Source organism: Aythya fuligula, chromosome 4 (genome assembly GCF_009819795.1).
Source record: "Aythya fuligula isolate bAytFul2 chromosome 4, bAytFul2.pri, whole genome shotgun sequence".
Taxonomy (NCBI): Eukaryota; Metazoa; Chordata; class Aves; order Anseriformes; family Anatidae; genus Aythya; species Aythya fuligula.
In genome coordinates, this window is record NC_045562.1 from 31,443,327 (window position 1) to 31,469,963 (window position 26,637).

The 26,637-nt window shown below is 37.1% G+C and overlaps 2 protein-coding genes across 2 annotated transcripts; one reads left to right on the top strand and one right to left on the bottom strand.

Moving 5' to 3' along the window:
• Nucleotides 1-1,221: 1,221 nt before the first annotated feature.
• Nucleotides 1,222-8,101, bottom strand: FGB (fibrinogen beta chain). Its single transcript, XM_032187383.1, has 8 exons — nt 8,027-8,101; nt 6,242-6,445; nt 5,068-5,251; nt 4,245-4,472; nt 3,523-3,636; nt 2,834-2,956; nt 2,368-2,653; nt 1,222-1,450 (listed from the first exon to the last, which is right to left on the bottom strand). The coding sequence occupies exons 1-8, from the start codon at nt 8,099-8,101 to the stop codon at nt 1,222-1,224; spliced, it is 1,443 nt and encodes a 480-aa protein (XP_032043274.1).
• Nucleotides 8,102-12,258: 4,157 nt separating this feature from the next.
• Nucleotides 12,259-25,756, top strand: PLRG1 (pleiotropic regulator 1). Its single transcript, XM_032186517.1, has 15 exons — nt 12,259-12,323; nt 12,804-12,910; nt 13,163-13,305; nt 14,324-14,377; nt 15,916-16,009; nt 16,446-16,536; nt 16,725-16,826; nt 18,792-18,884; nt 19,232-19,381; nt 19,496-19,597; nt 20,104-20,206; nt 20,890-20,998; nt 22,056-22,195; nt 23,916-24,109; nt 25,111-25,756. The coding sequence occupies exons 1-15, from the start codon at nt 12,315-12,317 to the stop codon at nt 25,168-25,170; spliced, it is 1,551 nt and encodes a 516-aa protein (XP_032042408.1). The 5' UTR covers nt 12,259-12,314; the 3' UTR covers nt 25,171-25,756.
• Nucleotides 25,757-26,637: the final 881 nt, after the last annotated feature.

Below are 26,637 nucleotides of genomic sequence, written 5' to 3' on the forward strand. Positions count from 1 at the left end.
CTGTGCAAGCAAGCTATTGATCTGGCAATGGGAGTGGAACAGGGTAGTTCCCTCCAAAGCAGCTGTAGTAACAAGCCCCAAAGTCCCAATTACCCCATTAAGTGGTAAAGATATGGGAAGACTGCAACAGACAGGGGCTGGGTGATTTGGGAGGATGCCAATACAAAGATAGGCAGGACCTGAATACTGTATTTAGCCCAGAGCCTGCAAGCCTCTCCACTGTCCAGTTTGCAGTGTTCTAATGGCTGCACAGGAAAATCTGAGCAGATATAGGGGAAAAAAACATCACAAAGAGAGTGAAGTGGAGCAGGCTGCCCATCAAGGCTGTAATATTTTCAAGATACTCAAAACTTGACAGGGCAAAGCCCTCAGAAACCTGATCTAACTTTGAAGTTGGCCCTGATTTGAGCATGAACGTGGCCAAGATGCTCTCTAGTGTTTCCTTCAAACCAGAACTAACCTATGACTGGAGTTACTAATTGCTCTTGTCCTGCAACAGTGATTGTGTAAAAGACTTACCAGTCAGCTCTCCTAATACCATATAGGATATACTATAAAGACTGTGGGATGCTGGAAAGGATATTATGAGGTATGGTATGCAACTGAGTTTCTGTAAAAGGGCATATTTAATCCAGGAAATAGGATGTGAACTAAGTGACTGTTAACCTACAGATTTTTTAGATATACATATTTTTTTACTTTATTCCTTCTCAGCTTGTTACACAGGTAGTTACCACATCTTTATGATATAAAAGAAAAAAAACCAGTGCTTTCTTTGGTGAAATGTATTTGCTTTTCCCCCAATAACGCTTAAAGACTTATAAATTGTGGAGAAAAAATCAGTTTTAAGGCTTTGTTTATTTTTTTTTAGAAAACATTTTATAATAATCCTCTTCCTTTTCAATTTTGATATGGAACTTCTTTGTAACAGAGTGAAACAAGTGTACATATACATATTTTATCGGACATCTTCAAAACCAGTACTTCTGTCTTGTGAAGAAATGAAAAATGGAACAAAATACACTAGCAGCTCATTTTCATAGTTCAGATTTTGATTTTCAGTTGCCATTGCCTTTCATTTTAGGTCACTATATAGTCCTACATATGCATTTGGTTCTCATATGTAAAGACAAGCCTGAATACCATGTTGAAAAACATAACCAGGTACAAATATGAAAAGAAAATCCCTGTTTCTTTACACTTAGATCACTTCTATAGCAGTTAATCTGGGAAGTATGGCTTGATTTTCATGCTAATCTTCTTCATGGAATACCACGACCCTTTCCAGTTCATCCATACAATACCATCATCTGTACCATGTTTTGCCATATCCCAGCTGTAGGACCCTCCCCAGTAGTATCTGCCATTGGGGTTGGCTGCGTGGCAACGATTGTACCACCATCCACCACCATCTTCTTTGGAGCACTGTTTTCTTGAATCTGTAGTTAACCTGATGAAGTAAAAGGAACAGTTAAGACAGATGAAAAAGCAAATAGATGAGAGTGCACACACATGTCCCTGTACTGAAATTTTCAAACCACAACAAATATTTAAAATTCTTCTCTGAACTTTACGTAAAAAATTGACCATTGCAAGCATGTGCTATACAGTACACTTGGAACATGAAGCTGCTATGAGAAATAGGTAAAATTTTATCTGTATCTCTTTCAGAATGTCTTTTTAGTTTACTAAATGAAAAATACAGTTACTTGCAGTTCATAATGCTAACTGCAATATCAATTCAATTTAGGGATATTAGAAATAATGATAATTGTATGTCTTCCCAAATCTAAACAATTCCTTTATTCATAAGTAGGTAATCGGGTCTTAAGATAGACATATAGCGTATATTTTAGAGACAGAGTGCTGAATTACATCCTTTACAGATGAGCTCCAGTCTTCTGAGTAGGCTTTTTTTTTTTTAATAATCTATTCCCTCAAGACACATTACTGTGTTACAGGGGAGAGTACCAATATTCCTATTCAAGCAAGACAGTGCTGAGGACAAGCATTGCCACCATCAGGTTCTGATATTGAGAATATTGTATCAGATTTGCCATTTTGTCTCTGGTAACATCATTCATGTACTCAAAATAATTCAGTGTGCCTGCTCCTCACATGGCTGTGGAGCAGTGCTACCATAATATAGTTTTACCTGCCCTTTAGCTATGTCGGTTCTGCCATTGGCTACACCAGTGGGACAGCGTGAACACTTGGCTAGTAACTTGCAGTGAGAAACTTATTTTAGGTTACTATGAAATGCTGTGCAAACTAGCATCAAAGTAGAGAAATATTCTATATTTCTCTTAAGGAGAGACATATGGTCTGATAATTAATTTCTTTTAACTGTCTAATGTGGTTACATACCATCCATCATTGTCTCTGTCGTAAGTACTGAAGAACATGCCATTGTGAATTGTCATTGTCCTGTTTTCTCCATGCAACGTTGAAGCTCCTTCCATCAGAGCATTGCCTGCATTGCCTCCATAGTTACTAACTGAAAGCTGGTACTTGTTTCCTTCATTATGTATGGTGAAACCTCCATAGCGAGCTGATACTTTATCACCATTCCAATCTTCCATTTCAATTAAAACTTTAGTGGGCCCTATCTTGGTAAGTTGGCTGATTTTGTCATTTCCAAGCCAATATTCACCTGAGAAGCAACAGATGAGAGCTCTGTGAAATTGATTTCACAATATACTTCAAGGTAACTTTATGATTTGCCCACGTCTGCCAAAGCAGATTGGTTAATTTTAAAAAGTCAAAATGCTTCAAGAAATATGAGAAAACAGTTTCAGTAAGAACTCTTCATGTTTCATGCTCGGTGTTTTACCTGGTGTATCACAGTAGTTCTTCCCTCCACTCTTTGCAACATTTCCAAATCCTTTTTTATATTCATCCCACGCTCTTCCAAAATTAACACTGCCATCCTGGCGGTTCTGAATCAAAGTCCAGCCTGCAGGAGCGACAGTATTTAGATTAATTTGCTCTTATGAAAGGAGCATGAAACGTTAAGATACAGCCCTTCTATCATCATCTCACGGATGATGTGACTTCCTTGCAGCAAGTATGAGTTTTCACTGTTTATGAGTTCAGCCTTGCCATTTTTACTCACTCTGAAGGGGTGTATTGCTTCATAAGCAAATGTGGAAAAAACATAAGGTGAAAGAGTGACCCAGGTTTTTTTTGGCTAGCATGTAGTAGCAGGGTAGGAAATGAGCCAGACCCTCCACTTCTGCCCACCCATTGTCCATTTTAGCCATAGTAAGTATTCACCAGTCCCTTCCCATTAATTTATTTCCAGTTTCATTATAAAATGTCCTGCAGTGTATCTGAAGATGACCAACAAGACTTTCTTGAAATAGTCAGACTTAATTCTCAAGTAACTACAAAAATTGCAGTTCTGTATGTGATTGTTTAAATTGCAAGTTACTACTTTTTTTTTTTTTTTTTTTTTTTTTTTTTTTTTTTGTGGAATTCTTATTAATTAATATTTTAACAACGTTGTTATTCCACACTAACCTCCGTTATCTGTTTCCATGTCACAGTATACTCTGTATGGTCTGACGAAAGGATCTGGTTGGATGAGGTACATTTCAGATGTTTCACCTCCCTTTCTGAAAATATCCTCACATTCTGCAAGAATAAACCAGAGACTCTGTTACTGAAAGAGCGCCAAACTCCCTGGTTTGCTGATTGCAAGGGAACAATTTTAAAGATGTATTTATGTACTTTGATTTTGATTTCCATACTACATTGTATGAAAGAAGCAAGGAAGAAAGAACAGCATACTTGCATTGCTATACTTTTCTAGATAAGAATTTCTAAAAGCTCAACCTGAACAACTGAAGACTATTTATATTTTAATTACTTTTTGAATTGGACAAGCTTGTAAAAAGAGAACCTTTCTTGATTGAAAAAGTAAAGAGTACAACTACGAGAGTCACAAATGTATTACCTTCACCTCACTGAAGGTGAACGTGGTTTACCTTACCTCTTCAAAATGCTATTGGCCAATGATGATGACCAGTTATTAGATGAGACAATCTTTGGTCTGACCAGTACAGGTCAGTCAAAAGATTTTTTCATATTGGATAACCATCTGTCTTTTCCGCTATCCTAATCAGTGTCATAGGTTTCAGAGCAACCAACTCACACCACCAACAACTGAATGATGTGTTTATCAATATGCATAGTGATATAAATGTGAGAAGAAAGAGATGTTATTATAGTTAAATGAGTACCTTTGCCTGTAACCACCGGAATATTACAGGAAGCAACGCATGGGGAACGGCAGTAGTCTGTTTGGGTTGCAATGGCATTTTCCAGTTTCTGGATCTTTTTGTATAAAGTTTCCGTGACTGCACGAAGGACCCTGAGGCTTGATGGGATGTTATTGTCCAGATTATCCTTTATATAATTATAATGCAATTCCACTTCTGTGTTATACTCAGAAAGTAAAATATCATTGTCTAGAAAAACAATTAGATGAGAAGCAGATTAATTTTCAATGTTATGAAAAAGTCAAGAGCAATCTGTAAGCACAATCTGAGAAGCCACTTGTTTTCTCAGTGGGGAGGAAGGATATACGTGTCTTTTGATTACCTTTGCACACTGTGCAAAAACTATGAAGAGATTCTTGGAAAATTATTACATGTGCACCATTATTTCTTTGCAAGCTCATAGATTTATCAGCGTCACTATATTCTGCCAAAGAACTATAACTAGCTTCTCTCCAGAGAGCCATGGTGCCAAGCCAGGATCTGGGCATAAAGGAGTTGGATGGATCAAAGGAGTTGTCAGGAATCAAAGAATTGGGAAGCAGCTAAGAGAGGGGGCAACCCTTACAGTTAAAGGCCTAATAAGAATCGTGCTTCAGTATCCATTCCTTTGCCTCTCTGAAATTACTTTTTTAAAAGATTTAAGATGGCAGAGTTATGGAACCCTACTTTGCTAGATATTCTACTGCATTTTCAACATTTTTAAAAAGTCCTCTTAGCAAGTAATAGTAGCAGCGTCACTAGAAGTATAATATCATTTACATTATGATTCATAACAACAGCATACCTTTTCTTTGTTTCTGTGTCTTTATCAGTTTATCATCTATCATATTCACATATTGATAGAAAGTTGTAGAAGTATCAGAAAATTTGGTCACTTTGTCTTTTAGATCACGAATAACTGATGTCACAGTCTTTTCCTGTTTTACCAGTGCAGTTTGCAGTTCACATCCAGTTGGACAGAGTACTCCCTTAAAAAAAAATAAATAAAAAACAAGGGCTGTGCATAAAAATCAAGTAAAAAAGAGAAGTTTCTAAACTAGTCAGTGAAAGGCCATAGCTTTGAAAGCATTGAATAGTTAGTAATATGTGACCGTATATTTAGGCATCAAGGTACAGGCTTAAGATATTTAACTTTATGAAGAAGCTGCAGTGTGAAGGGAACGAAGGTGTCTTGAGTACCCCCAACAGGACTCCTGTTGAAACTCTTTGGAAAAGGCCTCTCTTCACACTTTTGGGTCCACTAACTGCTTTTCACTTTTCTGCACTGCTAAATGTTCACAGTATTCAGCCTCCTGATCCATGACTAGAATCTGTCAGGAACTAGCTGGTGTTCATGCATGTTTATATCTACCCCTTCCTCTTTCACTATCCTCAGAAAATCAACCATGTTCTCTATGCCTTGGTTATGTATGTCTCTCTTGAAATGGCCATGTATGTTTCATTAAAAAATGGTCATGTCAAGAACTGTGAGCACTATTGCTTCTTCAACAAGAACTGCACTGACTTCAGTCACTGGAGCAGTGACTGAATGTAGACTATAATTATGGTTTGAAACAAATTTTAAGATGTGAGTTTTTGGAGCCCCTTGAGATTACCTGAAATCCAAGCCATCTCTTTTGCAGAACTTTTTTTCTGTCATTCTTAATGGTCACCTATGCAAGCCAATGGGTAAATCTCAGGCTAACCCACAGATGCTTCCTTTCCTCATTTGTGGTTTGAACCTTTTCTCTCTCCCCTTACTCACTGTAGGCTGTTTGTCTTTGTGACTATCCCATGGACTCTATAGCACTGCACTTCTGAATGAAGCTCTACCAAACCCAAACAAAAAGACATTAAGTTTTGCTGCTTTAAATGAAAGATCATTCTGTGTTTGGCAAAGAAAACTATTGTTCAGCACACTAGAAGGCTGTTAACAACCGTGCCATCCTCCATTTCTGTTTAGACAGGGAGACACCTACCAGCTCCTCAAGAGGATGCTTGCAGCCACCAGCATCGGGATAGATGATACGTTCCTTCTTGCTGCCCTGCTTATCCGGCTTTCGTGGCCGGGGCTGGTACCCAGTTCCAGAGATGGGAGGTGCCACGGGTCTGAGTGTGGGGGCCGTTTCTCGCCTTTTGTCTAGGGGTCGGTGGCCTCGAGCCTCAGGTTGAGTGCTTTCATCCTGCAAAGCCAGGGGAGAGGAAGCTCTCTTGAGTCTAGGACTGCTATTGCAAAATGCTATGCACAGGGTGATGGTATCCATTCAGCACTCTATTTCAAACAGCAAAGAAAATTGTGGATTGGAATAGAAACAGCAACAGCTGAAATACAATACTGACATTATGTACAAATTATCACAATGTTTTTCCTTGTAAAAGCAGTCATACTCTCTTCACCTAGGGATAGACAAACTAAAAAGCCTTTAAACCAAAGCAAAACGATATTTCAATGTTTCATTCTGACTAAGGAATAAAGTTGATATAGCTCAGAGCCACTGAGAATCATGAAACTTTAAGTGGTGAGATTAAAAAAAAATGTTAGAAATAAGAGAGGTAGGAAGAACATTCATCATCTTGTGAATATTCAGTGTCCCAGTGGCTTAATCAAGAAGATTGCTCAGTCACAGCCCTCCAGCCAGGTTTTTAGAACTTCTTTGGATGCCCATGTTCCTCCTCCCTCCCAGGAGCAGGAACAACAGCCCCCCGCATTCCATGCTGTGTTTTTGCCAGCAGCAAAGGCTTACACATCGTCTCCTAAGAAGAACACTACCCCTGTGAGGCTTACGTATAAAAATTGGCAAACAGAAACACCATCTTAACAATTTCATTTATTTGAGAAACTTCCATCCTAAAGTTTATCCTGAAAGACTAGTAAGTCAAGCAAGGAAACTAAATTATTTGTTGAAATGAAACCTTCAATCATTAGTTGTTTGAACAATTGGATCCAAATCTTTGATCATGTCCAATCCCACTCGGACTTAACTGCAAATAACAAACATTTGTAAGGACCAAAAGTAGGCAGCATGCAAATTTCTGAAAATGATTTAGTGTGGTAATCTCATCAATAGTCAATGTACAGACATAAACATTTATGTTGTATAATGGAAAATAAACTAATTTCTGGTCACCTGACCCTATTTCTGACCTATTTCATTTTTGCAGGGATTTCCAAAATATAAAAACCATTCTGAAATTATAAATCAAATTTCCTAATAAAACATTTTACTTGTTGAAAACTAAATACAAGTTAAATTATTTTAGATTGATCCTCATTGCTTACCTTTTGGTTTAACTATCCCTTTACCTCTCCATTTCAAATATAAATCTGGCAGTTAATGATCTGGTGGCTAATTTATTTTTCCCAATGTCTACTGAATCTATAGTAAAATTGTTCCTGTCTTTCAGACAGGACATGATTAAATACATGTTTCTATGCCTTTGCACATCACAAATGAATTGTCCGTAACATGTCAAAATTGCTACATAAATATCCTTAAATAAATTTAGCTGAATAACTAATCTTACCATTCTTCATTCCCTAAAGAAAGGAAAGAAAGTATATCCAAAACCAGAAAATAACTGTTGCACTGTTAAATACCTATGAAGAAATAACTGAAAGATTATTTCTCTGAGGAGAAAAAGAACACGCACTGTATAATTTTCTAACTTAGCTAAATCACATAAGCCAGGTAAGTCATGCATGCAATTAAATAAAATTAATAATTTTCAGTCTTATTATTATTAATTCCAATCAGTATTACAACCTCATCATCGTAATCAGTAGAAGCCTGGGATTTAATGAAAGGAACACAGAGCAGGAGCAACAGGAGCAGCTTCATGGCGCTGGCTTGCTTGAGCTGCTCGGTGACCCTCTCCCATCAGCAGCTCTGACGGGGCAAGATCCTCTCTGTTCCTATATATACAGGTGGCAACCCCAATTTCCAGCTTGACACTGATAGGTCCAACCCTTCAAAGCAATCACTGCTTTCCTGTTAACATTTAACATTTCTCTTCTCTGTGTGCCTGAATACATTTGATGTTGAGCAATCTCTCTGGACATCTCTTATCTACGTGTCCCAGAGACCTCTGTTGCTGCTGGCATGAACTAAATGTTTAAAAACTTAAAAGTACCTCCTGCTCAGATTACACAAGTTACCATGTTCTCAAAAATTACGAGTCTTACAAGACTGAAAAAAAAAAAAATGACAGCTGAAAAGCTGAACATCCAAAGAAAAGAAATGTTGTCAAATATTGACTGTGACATCTCCTTGCTTATTTTCTCCCTGATGAAAATGTGGATGCTTCAGCAATAGCATATTGAATTTGAATTAAACTCACCTCACACAGAATGCTACACCCTTGTAAACAGTTCTAATGGCACCTGGATATGCAAGCCTTTGGGTCTTATTAAGTACAGTACATCTGAGTAAACATATTAATTTGCTGTTTTCTTTTTTAACACAAGAAGTGTATATGTCATAGCCTTTATTTAAATACTTTTAATAATCTTTTAAAAGAATATGGTATGAAGTTATTTGTAATCATAGTGGGTCACACTTTCTGATACTTTTTAAGAATATGGCATATCACTGCTCTCATATTAGCAGTTTTAACATTTCAGTGCCTGCATATTCTATAATTTCTGCATGGATTATGGATGATTTTGTTACACTGAATTATATCTAAGGTGCAGAATGAAAGTCTGCACACTTTTTTAAAGTTATTCCTATTGATGTCTGAGGACATTAGCAGAGGCAAGCCATGGGCTGAGCTTCCCTTTCAGAGACCAACTTGATGGAGCAGGAGATTTTGTGATAAACAAAGAAAAGAACAGCTAAAATTGCTTGTTTTAGTCCTTTTTCCTGTATTCATGCCATTGTCAGAGTTCTGGTAAACTATGGGGATTCCTGAAATATGAAAACTGTTTAACCTGACGGGTTTAATCATTAAACAGCTTGGCCCCAAATGAGCCATGGCTCAGGAAGCTCTTACTCCCCCGAGTATGATCCTATGTGTAAGGACGTCACTTACACTAACACTATTAGCTTTGGAAGAACACAAATTTATCCCTATAGAAATTAAGGAAGACTGTCTGTGGCCAAAACTGACATCATCAATGTGTTATTTCTATGTAAAGATGCCAGCCAAGATACCGTACGCCCTGTCATCACTGGTTCTGGGCATCTCCCAGAACCTTAAATGCAATTTTCCCCACACTGTGCCTTAAGGAAAGTTCAGTAACCCTTATTTTCTGTATAAGGAAGGGGCACAGTGATGCTGAGCCTCTTGCCCAGAGCTTACAGGTACTGGGCCAGTGGAGAAATAAATGGTGTCCCACTAGTCCTGAGTTAGGAACTTGGCCATAAATTATCTTGCCTTGGTCCATACAAATCTTCATGATATTTGTCTTGAATTCATTCTGAAACAACCACTATGTTCTGCAGTAGCTCATAGTGTCCTTCCTCAGGCACTCTTTGCGTGTCGTGGCCAAAGGTGGCTATGTCCATGCAGAGCCTGTCCAGCACAAGTGGCAGGGGTTGGCACAGGAGCTGAGCCTGCTGCAGAGTCCCAGCACAGGAAATCCCCAATTTCATCTGCCTTCGGATGGGATTTCCCCTTCGAAATTCAGCCTTTGACCCTCTCTGCTCCAGTGCTTTTCCTTGGCTTCCCCAAGAGGGTTAGCCAGTAGTATCTCCCCAGGGAATTACCTGGAGCCACAACAAATGAACAACACACGTCTGGATTGTGGAGTTGGGTCAGTGAGCAGATGCTCCAGCAGGCGTTGTGCAGGGCCTCAGCTGGTAGGGGGAGGCTGGGCCTGCACCACAAAGGTCTTCCCTGAAGAGGCTTTTCAGCAATGCTGTGCCTGTACAGGAACACAACTTATGCTGACCAAAAAAAAAAAAAAAAAAAAAATAATGCTTCCAGTGTGACAATCTAAATCTGGAACTGCAGAGTGAGCAAGGTATACTGGCAAACATACATGCATGTATCAAATATTTTGGCAGCAGAACTTAATCTACATGGGTTAGCTTGCTGGTTATGAGACGGGATTTTTATTTCATGCTTGCAACCATTACAGCTAGTTTGACACTTTATAAGGACTGAGTGTAGCCTTACGAAAAGCAAAGAGCAGGGCTTAAATTTATCCTAAAAACGGTATGAAGGAGGCTTTATTTTCCAAACAGGACACCTGATTTTTTTCCTCGTGTTTTCCTCATATTCTCCCCAACACACATGGTTAATGCAAAGAACTTCCCAGACTCATGTCATGATACCACAACAAACTTGCTATTAGGAACTGTAAAAACAAAACATTGATCTGATGGTGTTCCAGGACATCTCTTTGTACAGTGCGTTTGTCCTGGAGGGCTACTTACGGGCAGAGGTGTATGTGTGCTTTTAGGAATGAATATTTGTTTGCCACTTCTCGTGTTTGTTCTGCCGATTTGGCTGCCCATGGTGCAATACTCTTTACACAAATTCCCATCCTTGAATCTTGGCTCTTCCAAGCTGAATGTGTCCCTGAGGTGGTCTTGGTGAGGGGGAACAGAGACTTCTTGGGCCGCTGACAATCTGAGATGGTTACTAAATTAAATTTAAAAAGACATCCAGTTGATTTAGAAATGTTCTCTGAAGCCGCTAGTGTTGTAATAATGTCATACTATGACAAGAGTACTGTGGAATTAAGTGTTCATCTCAGGTGTCCTCTTTTGCTCCTTTAACCGGTGTCCTCTTTTGCTCCTTTTACCAGTAAAAAAAAAAAAAAAAAAAAGTGTTTCAAGGGTTTCTTGTAAATGAGAATTAATGTTACCTTCATATTCTGTGAGTAAGCAAGTTCTTAAACATTAATGAGGGGGGCTGTTCATTTTGATCTTAAAAACAGCACTGAAAGCATATTCAGTTTACCAGTCATCTCTTCCTTAGTGGTCATTTATTACAAATAAAATAAAATAAAATAAAATAAAATAAAATAAAATAAATTACATATTTTGTTATTTCTGGAATTAGAGCCATAGCTGACATGTAAGAGCACATCACATAGTTGATGTATTGATTGGTTTAAAAAAAAAAAAAAAATTGATTCAAAAAGTTTCAAAATGAATAAAGTGAATATTCTCATGAATGTTGCTGACATGATTTATTGAAGATCTTGGACTATATTTCAACTTAGAATAAATCTGCTAAAAAAAAAAAAAAAAGCGAACATAACAGATTAATTTGACCTCTGGTTTTCTAAAGCATTGCAAGGTGTGTATCATTGTACATCACTGTACTTTATCCATTGGCAGAGATTAGCCCTTTAACCATTTCCACATGTCAGATTCAGTAGTCAAGCAGACACGCATTACTTTTTGTGTAAATTTTTGTTTTATTGTTTGAAATCCCTTCCCTCCAGATCTCCTTTTACACCTTGTGTCTCCTCTATCTCGGGGAACTGCTACGGCAGATGCGGGACGTTTGTGGCCCACCGCCATCCCCAGCATCCGTAGTGGGTGCAAGGGGCATCACCCCGGTGGTGGAAGCCACGAGCAGCACGTGTAAAGCTATTGCCACCAAAAATGATCCATCAGTGCCATGAAGGAGAGGAGATGGTCGTCGTGTGAAGCGGGCAAGTTGCGTGAGGCAGTGATCCCAGGCTGCCATCCCATGGCTCATGAAAGGGGCAGGTCTGCGTGCAGCTCCACGTGTGTGTTTGCTTATTTGGCTTACACAGGCAAGTGGGAAACCTGTCAGGGCATCAGGATACGGTGTGAAACGGTAAAACTTCCCTAGGGGCCGCTGACTGCTCTCAGCAGTGCCACACCGCACCCGCGCGTCGGGCCCCGTAACTGCAGCCTGGGGGCAAGGGCGGGACTCGAACCCGCGACCTCAGCGCCGCCGAGCCCAGCCCAGCCCAGCCCAGCCCACTGCGGCGCGGCCCCGCCCCATGCTTGGCTCCGCCGCCCGCCTTCCCGCGCGCGTTTAGCACGTCGCTTCCGGCTCGGTGTGGGGAAGTGTCGGAAGTGCCTCCATTGCGGGCGGCGGCGGGGGGCGAGGAGGAGCGGCGCCATGGTGGAGGTGCGCTGCGCTGCGCTGCGTGTGGGGGGCGCGGGGAGGTGGTGGGGTCACCGACCCTGGGGGTGTTCGAGGGAAGTCACACTGTGTGCAGAGACTGATGATTGCCCCTGTTCGATTTTCTGGAGTTTGTGAAATAAAACTTAACGGAGTCTTTTCAGACTCAGTTGCTGTACTGTTTACATATAAAAACGCCTGGAAAATATGAAGAAAAACATTTGCACGTTTATGCATTTGTCATGTAGATGCTAGTGCTGAAAGTTTGATTAAGTTTCTGGCTTAGGTAACAGGTAACAAGTATAAGGTAGTATATAACAGTTTCCAAGGGGAGTGGTGTTTTCTGTGAACTAAACAGTGTTGTTATATCATCCGTCTAATGCTGCTGAAGTCTGAAATTGCTACTCGATTCAAGTTTTGTTTTGGTTTTCAAATTTTCATTTAATCGTGGCTGAATTTATTTAAATATGCTTTGCTTTATTTTAGGAAGTCCAGAAGCATTCTGTGCACACGCTTGTGTTCAGGTCTTTGAAGAGGACCCATGACATGTTTGTAGCTGATAATGCCAAACCTATACCATTAGATGATGAAAGGTAAGTACTACAGTCAGTGAGTTAGGAGTGTGCCTCAAAGCTTTGTACTGCTTTGTACTTTTGTGATTGCTCTGTCCTATTGGCAAATTCAGATGTTTCCTTCTACACAATTAGCAATCTAGTGCTGAGGGAAGAAAAAAAAAAAAAGAGGATTGTAAAGTAAGTTGTATAAAACATTTTCTGAAATATTTCAGAGCTTATTAACAGTTCAAGTCAGGGTTTAATCAGGGTTGTGCTTTGTTCTTCCAACAGCCACAAAGTAAAGATGGCAGTCAAACTGCGTACAGAGTATGGCTCGGTGTTGCACATGCCTACTCTTAAAGAAAACATGAGGGAGAAAGGAGGCCCAGCCACTGGGGATCCTTATGGACATAAACAGTATTCTGGAAATCAAGGTCAGTTTGCTCATCGCAGTATAGTTTTCCTCTGTTTTGTAATAGTCTGTGATCTTCATTTTGAAGACTGTTGTTAACTCATCAAAGATTCAGAAGGAAATCAAAATATCTGTTTTTTCATTTGTTGGTATTTTCCTTGTTATTTTCCTTGCTACAGTCCACAGGAGGTAAGTGGTTCAGGACAAGGAGAAGGCTTATTTTAATAAGGGAGTGGTAGGATGCTGTGTAATTTAACTTGTTGGTAAAATGAGTGTTTTTTAAGGTAGTGTTAGTACATGCTGTACTTGAGTAAAGAAAAAGGTCAGTGATGTGCTTCACCTTTTTACAAATTGATGATAGTTAAGGACTTATTTTGTTTGTTTTGTTTCATATAATTTTTTCAGACTTCTTTTAGCTGGGCACCTATTAAAAGAGAAATACTTGTTTTGATTTTGTAGGTTTTTTCAGCTTGTGTTTGATTACATATAGAAAGTGTGCACGTTGGGTAGATTTATACAGAAACTTCTCTTCTGAAGAATGCCAAAAGCCTTCTCATTTTAGTTGATATTTTTCTGAAATACTGCATTTGAAAGTATTCTGAGAAATGCTGAGAGACTGAAAATACTTTAAGAAAAAAACTTTTGCTTGTATATTTCTCTTCTGTCATTGCACACAATGAATTTTTGTAAGTGGCTTGCATGTCAGACACGTTGTTTGTGTACTTGAATCTTTTTTCATGATACTTTATCTACTTCAAAAGGCACCTTTGACAGTGCGAAGGATTTTTGTTTGGGGGGAGTGTCCCTCTGGATTGAAACAAAAAAGCCATTAGTGTTCTTACGATGTAATTTTACTATTGAATTTTAGAAAAGGTAGTCAAAACAAATTAAAATAAGAATTAAATTTCTGTGTAGTTCACTAGAAATTAAGTTATTGCAGGTTTCTTTTGATCTGTTTTCCTCAGTTTCCTGCTTGAATGCATTATTTTGTGATGTAGTGTAAAATACAGTTATTAATATGAAATTCTATTGTTTTTTAGGACAGGAGCTTGAATATATGATAACAGGTACACATCCATATCCATCTGGGCCTGGTAAGTAAAATTCTTTGAGTTTTGACAACTTTGTTGCCTTCCAGGCATCCCATGTCCTAGCAGGTTTCCTGTTGCAGTGAATCCATAGCTGACAGTAGTCAGTAGTAGTGGGAAGTAACATTTGAGTCTTTCATAGTATTGATGCAGAGTTTTGTGGCTGAAAAATGTTCTGGATTAGGAGGTAGTAAGATTTGATGAAGATGCGGTGTCTTCTTGCTAAGCCTTTGTGGATGTGATCTTGCTCTGAGGATGTCATTCGTTTCTGTGAGAATTCTCCTGTAGTAACGCCGTCAAAAATGTTCTAGGAATTTTCTCCCTAGTTTTGATGTTCACTTTCTCTTGGAGAACTTGCCAAGACCCATGGATTCCTAGTGCCTCCACTGTAGTGGCAGAGTGGCTCTTAGAGATTTATCTTGAATAAGGAGGAGGATTGCAGCTAGAAGGCAGTAGAAAGACAAGGTGGGAAAGTATCCTGCTTTTTATTACTAGACCAGAAAGGTGTAGGTATCAGCAGCCTTGCTTTGAGAAAGGGGCAGTAGTGTCTAATAGCTGTAGTGTCAGCTGGTTTCATGTATGCTTGGAAAGATCATTCCTATGTTGTTGCATTGGCCACTGCTAATTGGTGCTATAATTGATCAGTCTCTCTTTGTGGCAGTAAGATTTGTCTGTTGATCTTTTACTGTTAATGCTTAAGTTCACTGTAGTGGGAAATCTGGTGTGGCTTGATTTGTAAGTTAACAAATGAGAGTTCAGAAGTGCTTACTTGTCTGTAGCTGTGAATTAACAAAATCTTTGTTGCTGTTTCATATTTTAACCTGGGCATCTCACCCAAATTTTGTCTTTGTTGTTAGTTGCCAAAACTTTGGCTGGGGGGGGAAAAATAGAGAAATGGGAGTGGAATAAATTCACCAGTCTGCATCAAAGCTGCACCTTTCAAAGAGTTGTTTGTATGTTTGTTTTTTTTGTGTGTTTTTCGGTTTTGTTTGGGTAGATTTCTTTTGTTGTTTCTTGCTGTTCTGGATTCTAAAGTGACCTACTGTTAGGATGAGGAGAAGTTCTAGTCTGAAATTCTCACTTAATTAGGACTAAACTTTTTGTAGTTCCTGCACCACCCCATGATACCTGCCACCACGTAGGGACAACATAATAAACTGTGCTGAAGGAAGAAGTCAGCAAATACTTCTCAAAAATACTGTTTCTTTCTTTGGTGTTTGGAGTTTCACAGTGGTTGAAGCTGGATAAGAAGATGGGCACTGCTTCTGGTTAGGCTGCTTTTGTTTGCAATGACAATCATACTGTTTTCCATGCTAGAGTCTGCATACATCTGTAAGCAGTAGAATCACAGTAGAATGGATTTGGACCAAAGTACAAATTTCAGTGGATTTAATTCCACAGAAAATTCTGTGGTTATATGACAGTATTACAGAGACATAAGTCCTTGTGTATGGGTCTATGTGTAAATATCTGTTTATACGATATACTTTACTAAATTTTCTTTAATAGTTGTCTTTGCTTCTGCTATGTTGCTTTTTTTTAAGGTGTGGCTCTGACAGCAGACACCAAGATCCAGAGGATGCCTAGTGAATCTGCAGCTCAGTCCTTAGCTGTAGCACTTCCTGCTTCTCAGACCAGGTACTGCTGTGTTATTTTTGTTAACGCTCCTGTAATCTGTGGAAACTTCAAGGCAAAACAAAGGAGTTGGGATAAATGTTATTTTGAGTATTTTGAATATTCAACTATAAAATACTTAAACACTTTTTATATGGCCAGGCACCATCTTAGTATACACTGTTTTTTTTCTTGGGTTTCATGAGAGGTATGTGGACAGAAGTGGGAACATAGGGAATTGTGATGATTAGATGTAATAGGAAAAGAGGGACATTGTTTATGGGTTTAAAAAAAAAATATAAAGTTTACCTTGAGGTGGTCAGAGACTGGAACCTCCCCGGGCAACCTGTTATGGAATCTCCATCCTTAGAGACTCAGCTGAATAAAGCCCCATGATACCTTATCACTTCATGAAAGACTAAGTTGATTCCAATCAGTCAACTGTTCTCATTCACCCTAGGCTGGATGCAAATCGGACAGCTGCCGGTGTGGGTGAGATTTACAGGCATGCTGGAATATCTGAGCGTTCACAGCCTCCTGGGATGTCAGTGGTGAGTTTGTTGCATATTTTAATGTGAAAATTAGGTAGTGTTCGTCAGATTGGTTCTGCATTCGTGTGTTGTGTGGGGATCTTACTGACTAAATTTGATAAGTATTGAGATGTCAGAGCAAGGAAGCTTTAGGTTTTATGTGAAGAGATTTAGTTTTGAAGCATAAGAGTAACCTTTTTAATTTACAGGCTATGATGGAAGCTGGTGGAAACAAAAATTCTGCATTAGTGGCCAAGAAGGCTCCAACCATGCCCAAACCTCAGTGGCATCCACCTTGGAAGCTGTACAGAGTAAGTTACAAACTTATGGCGTGAATTCAGATAAACTAATGGTTTATCTTGTATTAAGATACCAACACATAGATTTTAATTTCTCATTCACAAAATAGAATCAAAAGAAAGGTGATCACACCTAAATTTTACACACACTCTTTCCTTTACAAAAGATGTGATTACAAATATTGTTCATTCTGTTTAGTAAATTACTTTGATTTATTCTTTTTACATTTTTTGTTTATGTAGATTTAGCTGTAGTATCAAATATTCATTAGAGATTGTGAGTTTTTTCTTTCTTTTAAGATTCTTTGGTACAGGAACTCAAAGGCAATATGCAAAAAAATGAAACTAATGACACATTAAAGAAATGACTGTAGCTGGTCTAACACTTTTAGAATGAGAGTAATTTCAAAAATCATTTAATGTTGATGAACGTGGCAGGGTAGCTGAGCTGCAGGTCTCTAAGCATATGTATTGGTTCAGATCTTAACTTTTCAGGTACTTCTGTTTCAACATGCACTCCCTTCTAACGGGCTAATTCTTCCTATAAAGCTTGAGCAGTTCTATATTTTGTCTGAGAAAAGGTGAATATTTCAGGCATATGTTTTCCTGGTTGAGATGTAAGAATCTCTCACTCTGGTGTCAGGATTGCATTGGATTTGTGTTGTTCATCTAAATATAGCACCCTATATAGACAGTTAAATCTTCAGAAGAGTACTAGATGTTGTTTTACTGATTAGGTGTAAGCCTAGTTGTAAAAAGTAGTTTTTTGAAAAACTCAAATATATATTGATTCTGAATACAGCAGTATTAGAACATGCTCTATATAGAAATTAAGGCAAGTGTAATCTATTGCAATGTCATCAAAATAAACCTAGAAGAGGTGCAAGGCAAATGCCTACTTGTTGTGAGGACTTTCTTTTCAAAGAGTGTAAGTACAGATCAAGTCACTGTGCTACGTATCAGCTCTTTGTTAGCAAAGGTTTGCTGTCAGAATCTTTGCTCAGCAGGACAAGAGCTTTTTCAAGTAACTTGGAAGTAGAAGTATAGATAGAACACCAAATGTGGGTTTCCTCTTATCTACTTAACTGTTTCACCTGGTCTTCCTAGGCTTGATGTGAAGTCATTTGTGGAAGACAGAGACTTGACAAATAATTTAGTTGACCTATTTTGTGTCTTGGAAATGCTTGTGTTTTTTTCTAGACTATGAAGAAATCTAGACAGATATTTCAAATGTATGTGGCTGAGGTCTCATCTGGTCTGAAGAATACACATTAGCTTACCAAATAATTTCTGCTTAAGAACTTCTGTTGCATTGTAGGTCTTTTGAAATTAGGTGTATGATAGCACATGAAGTACTGCATCCGGTGAACCTAATTGTGAATTTTTATTTTAGTTGTGTGACTTGAGAGAAATTAGTGAAACAGAAAGCTTGCTTACAGCAGCCTATGTATCAGTAAAGCTTTTATTGAGATTTCTCTAGTATTTTGTTGCCAGAAAGATTCTGATATACTTGTATCACGCCTTATTTGGGGGGGGAAAGGAGGTGGCAGCTTGTTTTAAGAGGTAACTATTATTTGCTAATATAATTTAAGATTTTATGTAATAGTTCTTGAGCTAGTTACTATATAAGCCCTATACAGTGATATAAGGAAGTTGCACTTAAATACAGTATTTTTCTGTGAAGTCTCAAGTGTTGAACCACAATGTTCTGGACTCAAAAGACTTGAAAAAATTGCTTGTAGGAGCGGGGTCTTTCCCTGTTACACATTTCCTAGGTGTGGTGTATGACATAAATTTCTACTAAAGTAGAAATAAAAGTTAAACTCTTTTCAGATCTAATTTCAGATTTGATTGTTTTGAGAAGCATGTGTTTCTCAGTTAATACTAACAAATTGTAGTGTTGGAGAATGAAAGTTTTATTGACTGATCTGTGTATTTTTCCTGATTTAAGAAAAAAAAACGTTTCCTTTTTTAAAGGTTATCAGTGGTCACTTGGGCTGGGTGAGATGTATTGCAGTAGAACCAGGAAATCAGTGGTTTGTTACTGGCTCTGCTGACAGAACTATAAAGGTAAGAGGTTGGAAGAAATTATTAACAAATAACTCTTCTGTTTCACCCCCTTCACATTTTAAAATGTCTTTAGCTCCTGGAAACAATGTCTTGGTTACTGTGCACATAATGCTGTGTACAGAGGTACAGAACTTTTTTTCCTTATTACCTAGTCACAGATGGAACAAGATTTATGGAATGTTACTACTACTTAGTATTTCATTTATTATATGGTAGTAGTTGAGGAGTAAATGTTTATGCTGTAATTTTTAGTTTTAATCCTACTGCTTTTTACCTGGGCTGTTTTCTCATGTTACCATAGCGTAGATTTTTTTTTTGTCTACCTCAAAATACCTGTTTTGATGCAGATTTGGGACCTTGCTAGCGGCAAATTGAAATTGTCTTTGACGGGACACATCAGTACAGTACGAGGAGTGATAGTGAGTGCAAGAAGTCCATACCTCTTTTCTTGTGGAGAAGACAAACAGGTGAAATGCTGGGATCTTGAATACAATAAGGTAAGCTGTAGTTTCTGTAATTGGAATTAGTTGGTACTGGGAAACATAAAAATCAAAGCACTTGAAATAATCTTTTGAAGATGTTAAAGGTTGTGTCTTTGTGTTTTCATCTAGGTTATCAGGCATTACCACGGTCACCTAAGTGCTGTCTATGGTTTAGACTTGCACCCAACAATAGATGTACTGGTAACATGTAGCAGAGATTCAACAGCACGAGTAAGTATAACCTTGATATTTTTTAATATATTCAATGTATAAAAGTGAGTAGTTAGCAAATGTTAAGGATGTGTATTAAGATGAAAATACAATGAAGGTTTCTGTTAACTTTGCCTTCCTGTGTAGGAAAAAAAAAAAGCCTTTGGTTATAACCTAAAAACAAGCAAAGTATCCTTTCAGGGGAATGTTTTATTTTTTTAATTTAGTAAGTAGACTACCTAAGTAAATATAAGATCAGTCATTTTACTGTATTTAGAAAGTTCTGTTTTTATGGTGACTTTAAGTTATCTAGATGTCTAGAAATTTAAAGGCAGGTTTCCTGTTCCCCTTGAAATTTGACAGGTGGGGCAATGATGTGATGAACTGTTGGGTGAAGTAAACAACTTAAACATCATAATTTAATCTGTAAACCTATGACAATGAATTCATATAATCATGACAATGCCTAAAATACACTGAATAGGCTTCTGTTCTTAACCTCTAATTTATTTACTGTGGATTCATAGATTTGGGATGTGAGGACAAAAGCCAGTGTGCACACATTATCAGGACACACAAATGCGGTAGCGACAGTGAAGTGCCAAGCTGCAGAACCACAAATTATTACAGGTATAATGGGCATGGTTTCACATATAATGATTAACAAATACATTAGTGATTAGGTTTAAGTAATAAACCTTTTTTATTATTTAAGTTTATGTAATAGGTTTATCTAATAAACCTAAATGATAATAAATATGATTTTAATAATACTTTTATCAGGTTTATTGCTTAAATCTAATATAAACCTAATGATTTTGAGGTTCATACTCTTATCTTTAACTTAATTCACCTTTTTGTTAGATTTTCTGTTGAAAATGGGCCATGCAATGGTTATTTCATACAATTGATGATATATTTAAGGAAATATGGCTGTGGATTGTTTAAAAGGTTTTCTGCATTTCCTATGTTTAATTTTTTTTTTGTAATTTGTATTGAAACTTCGAATATTCTGTAGTAGTCCACAGTTCTCTACAATACAGTTACAAGGGTCTGGTACCATGATTAAAGTGCATCTTTCCCGTTATGTCCAAAATACAGCTCTATGTAACTACTTAGTTCTTGAATTTCAGACTGCATAAAAAGACTTGCAACAACCCATCATCTTTCTCTCCTGAAACGGCATTAGTGTTTTATTTCCCTAACAAATATCAGTTATTTTTTACTTTCACATGTAATGTTTTTGGCTGACTTATCAAAAAATAGTAACTTTTATAAGAATAAAGTTTTTTACCGTTTTCTTTTCATTGCAGGCAGTCATGATACTACCATACGACTCTGGGATTTAGTGGCAGGAAAAACTCGTGTTACTTTGACAAATCATAAGAAATCTGTAAGAGCAGTAATACTACATCCAAGACAGTAAGTTTTCCTCATTCTTCTACTCTTTCAAAATTTGTAACATAAGAACATGAGAGAAAGCTAATGTGAATGATGATTTGGAATAGTAGGGCATAATAACATGTTTAAAAAAAAAACAACTTACAAACATAGAATGCTTTAAAATGTACATATTGGTAGCCTCTTAGTTCTCAAATACTTTAATTACACTGTGCTTCCCAGATATTGATAGTGGTGTACATTAACAATCCCCAGAATGTGTTTTATATACTCCCACAGAATTTCTTATGCATGTGCTTTGACACGATACTTGAAAAATCAGCAGCACTGGGCTTTATAAGGCTAATAATAAATATGTAACTGAGTGATTATTAGCAGAAAGTAATGCATTTTATACAATTGTGCATGTGTGAATAAAGGAAGCAGTGATTAATGCAAAGGGATGTTTTTTGGAATATGTGCTTCACTGCATAAGGTATTCCAATCTAACAGGCCGTAAAAAGAAACTTCTTGTGGATGTTTAATCTTTGAAGCAGGTGTTATTGGAAATGCTCCAAATTAAGATACAATATGTTGATTCATCAAAAATTGTCTGTTAATGCCCGTTAAAACAATGGAGAAAAATTCACATAAAATTCACTTTTTTACAGTGCGTTATCCTTGCTTGCATAGTTCTGGAAGACTAGCCAAAACTATTTTTCCCCTCATACTTCTGCTGCTGATGCCATTATACCTGAAAATTTGTCACAATAGCAACAGATGAGAATATTGTTTTACACTGTCCAAAACTTAATGTGCATTTTTAATGTTTGTTTGCATATTAACATCCTGTATGGTATAGGAGAGCCTTGTGATTCCTAAAGTTTAGGTAATCTATGAAACTAAAGGAAAACAATAGAGATAGATAACTTATGATTTCATTCATAACATCATAAAACTGCTTAATTTTATGCAAAGTACAGATGTCAGAGAAGCAGTGTTAAATAATTCTGCAACTAGCATTCAGCAGTAGATTGAACAAAGTGTTATTTATCTTCAGATATTTTTGCTTTAACATACTGTGTGTATTTTCTTTCAGTTACACATTTGCATCTGGTTCTCCAGATAATATTAAGCAATGGAAATTCCCAGATGGAAACTTCATTCAGAACCTCTCTGGTCACAATGCTATTATCAACACACTTGCTGTAAATTCAGATGGAGTTCTGGTATCAGGAGGTAAAACAAGAAATGCGTGTTTATATTCCTTCCACTCTACCCCATACTATGAATATATGTCCAGAGGTCCTTAGACAAAGACCTTCACCAAACTCTGATTTTTCTGGGATAACAATCCTGCTACAGCCTACAGCTTTGTTTTGCTGCAAGTAGTGTCACCTGAATTTTCTTTGTTACTGAGCTGCAAGCCCAAAAATGTGTTTGAAAGGAATTTCAAGGCTCCAGTAGGGAAGAGATTTCCTTTTCTCAGCTGGTTGTTGCCAAGATTAGTAGCTTATCTCCGAATTTTACCTGGTTCTGTGAGTCAAATGGAGGAGAATCCTGAACGCTTACTATATCTGATCATGAATAATTTTATGTAAAAATATTCATTATCTTTTATTGCAGGTAGCATTTTCCTATATGTCAATTACTCAAGCACTGCAATAAAAATATTTTGATGTTAACACTTAAAGTATTTTATATTTATTAAAACCATAATCTTTAATGTTTCTGGAAGTCTTATCTTTGCATAAGACAGACTACATGTGTAGACCTTATTTTTTTTAGGGACAAGCTTTTATGAAAGTAGCTTATAGATATTCCAGCAGAATTCAGATATTGTCATTAAAGCATTGCCTACGTAATAGGAACTGGTAATTTCTGTAGGGTTTTTTGTTTATTGTAAACATTATTATAAACATGGAATGAATTAGTGTGAGGAAAGTTGTAACTTTATGGCTTGAGTGTGAATCTCTAGAGAGAGCCTACGATAACGTAGGAAAACAGTTAAAGCAGGAAGTTAAACCCAAATTTCTGAAGTCCTAGACCTATTATTTAATTATGAGTTTGTCCTGGCAATGCTCTAGCTATTGTGGGAAATGAAGCTAAATTGTATTGCTCCGAATTACTAGCAGGACCTGAGTTTTCACCTCTTGGTTTTGCTTATCTGGGCTTGCCCTTCTAAATACAGACTTTGGATTGCTATGAATTCCCTGAAGCCACTAGGAGTTACAGTGACAGTAGTTTAAACTGGTATTTGAAATAGAACCTCTATAAACATAAAGCTGTTAACGGGTTCCCTACTGTCTGCAGTCTATTTGGCAGGATAATAGCTTTTTGTTCCATTTTAGTGGAGCTACTGAACAGAACTTAATATTCAGAATGCCAATCCTTTCTTTGCTTCCAGAGCAACTTGCTGCAATTGCCTTGGGATATGTTATATCATAGCTCTGGATTATTGGAAGGAAAATGGGATGAGGAAGCTTCATCAGCCACTTAGACAAGATCAGCCTTCCTTCTTCGCTAAGAAGGAAACCAGCAGAGTACAGGAAACCTTATAGGATGTTGAACTTTGAATATTGTGGTCAGTTTTGGGCCCCTCACTGCAAGAAGGATATTGAGTTGCTCTGGTGTGTGCAGAGATGAGCAATGAAGCTGATGAAGGGACCAGAAAATAAGACTTGAGGAGTGGCTGAGGGAACTGGGACTGTTTAGTCTGGAGAAAAGGAGGCTGAGGGGAGACCTGGTACATCACTCTGTACAGCTATGTGAAAGGAGGCAGCAGCAAGGAGGGTGTCGGTCTCTTTTCTCAGGTGACAAGTAATTAGAACACAAGGCAATGGCTTGAGCTATTGAATACATGAATATTTCATCAGATATATTTCTGATAAATTAATTAGATGTTCTTGATACTGTTTTTAGAAAAATATAATATTAATTCTTGTGTTGTTTCTTTAAGCTGATAATGGTACTATGCATCTTTGGGACTGGAGAACTGGATATAATTTCCAGAGGGTGCATGCAGCTGTACAGCCAGGCTCCTTGGACAGTGAATCAGGAATATTTGCTTGTGTATTTGACCAGTCAGAAAGCAGATTGCTAACGGCTGAAGCTGATAAAACCATAAAAGTATACAAAGAAGATGATACTGCGGTATGTTAAAGTGTCTTTTTAATATATTTTCATGAAATCAGATTTCAAATAAATGTTTCACATTTTAATAAAACAGATTCAACAACTCTGTATATGTTCAAAAGGACATGTATGCACTAATGTAAAGAAGACAACAGCCTACTCCTGATTTCTTACTAACTGCTATAGAACAAATAAGTTGCATGTCCATCAACTCATCCGCACAAATCCTTTATGAGAAAGCTTGGATAAATATCATTAAAATAGTTGTGTGTATTGTGTTTTGAAACCACTAGGGGACTGCTTGGTAGTAACCATTAAAACACGAATTAGCAGAAAGATTGAATTTGGAACTTTTATAGTACTTCTATATATGATCTAGGTTCAAAAATTGTCAAGACAAATGACTAGTGTTCAAAGTAAATAGATCTGGAAATAACAGTTGAAAATAAGCTGAATCTATTTACTAATAAGGAAGGCAATAAATTATATATAGTAATATATATATTACTAGTATATACTAGTAATATATATACTAGTATAGTTTATCAGAATGTCTTCCATGTAAATAATTATTTTTTTATTAAACCATTGAGCTTAGAGTAACTTGTAAAGGAATAACTTTTTAAATGTTTTTATACATTTTGCTATTGATTAAGCTGCAGACGTTGTGGCATTTGCCAAAACTCATGTACATCACTGGAAGACATTTGACTCATTGACTGTTCATAATGTTTTGATCACTACACTGTTCTTCCTGAGCTGCCACTGGCAACCTGATTTTTCTTTGTTACTTCAAAAAAAAAAAAAAAAAAGGCATGTCATGTACTTCAGGCAGTGGAATGGTATTAAAATTTAATGTGGGTAAATGAATTACATAATACATTAGGTAATTATAATGTTATGTATAAAATATATGTAAATCCTATGTAACAAATACTTTAAACTCTATTTGCAGATTGATTTCAAGTTAAAAATAATCCTTATGAGACTTTGCTTTATTTTTTTTTTCCCCCTTTTAGACTGAGGAAACTCATCCTGTCAGCTGGAAACCAGAAATTATCAAGAGAAAACGATTTTAATACAGCAACATACTTGTGCTATAATTTTGTTTTGGTTTTCCGGAGAGCATTCACATTATGTTCTGCCTACAGCAGCAGAGCAGGAAGTTGGCAAGTCATTGCTTTTTCAACATGTTTTGTAATAAATTTTATTCTTCTTTCTTTTTGTCTTTTTTTTGGTGTGAACTCAACAAACCAGTTGCAGCTGTTAATTTTTTGTTTGTGGCGCATGTATAGTTCATAAAAAGGATAAATGTGCAGGTGGTTACTTTTTTATATGTATCTACTGAGCATAAGTCTAAATGTTTTGGTGAGCCAGGTTTTTTGAAAGCCCTTTGCTTCACTATATAAGTTAATTGTAAATTTATCCATAGAGGCCATCTACTGGAGACTTCTTGAGTGACGTTTTTAGATTTTACATCAGTGTTGTTTACTGTATATATGCTTAGTATATGCTGAAATGCTGTAATGGAACAGTATATACACTGAATTACAGAATAATACCAAGAAAGAATTGGGACTATAAAATACCAATGTAGCTTGCTTAGTAAGCCACACTGGCAATGCTCAATGGCTGTGTTATTGAATTAAATGGATTTTCATAGTGTTTCTTTCTCTAGGAGAGTTTTCACATGCAACTCCACATCTTCATTACTTTCATTTTGGAGTGGACCTTCATATAGCAATGGCTACTGTCAAATTATGTTGTTTAGTCAGCAGTGGATTAGGACCAATTAACTTTCTTCAAATTATCTGTTTTTTTCAGTTATCCAAAGCATTTATGACATTAGATTACGGGGAACTTCTAAAACAGATCTGAGTGAAAGCTCTGAAGTCATTCCAACCTTAATTTTATTTATTGCTGTCTCCCCAAGATCTTAAAGGATTAAATATATACTGAAAGATGATTAATACAAGGGTCAGATGTGTAATTGCATGTACAAATGGTCATGTAACAAGCAGTAAACATGTAAGCCTCCTTGGTACAGTTTATCCATGGTGCTGGTGTTCTAAAACACTTTGTCTTAGCAGAGGAGGAAAGTGTTAAATCATTGAGCCATTCAGTTGTCAGCAATTCTGCTAACATTTTCAGTGGCTGCAGTGGTGAGTTTCATGCAGGGTGGACACTGAGAATTGTTCTGTGGTGGCAACCTTGTAGTAAACTGTTCACAGTAACCACTTCTAATTTATGCCCGTCTGATTTCTTTCAAATCTGGGATTTGTATTAGGGAAGTGACAGCTTGTTGAAAGTTGGAGCCTTCTGTTTGAGATACTAATAATATAACTTACAAAAATCTAGTAAGACTAAGTGTCGTTTATATTCCAAGACTTATTTCTGTAGTAATGCATAAGAAATCTTGTGTATGTCCTCCAAATACTGTATTTATAATTTAAATGTTTGACAATGTCGTCTTAAGGAGTCCATGCTGCATGAATAACTGAAGTTTGGTTGACAGCTATTGACTGAAGCATGATCACAAAATAGCA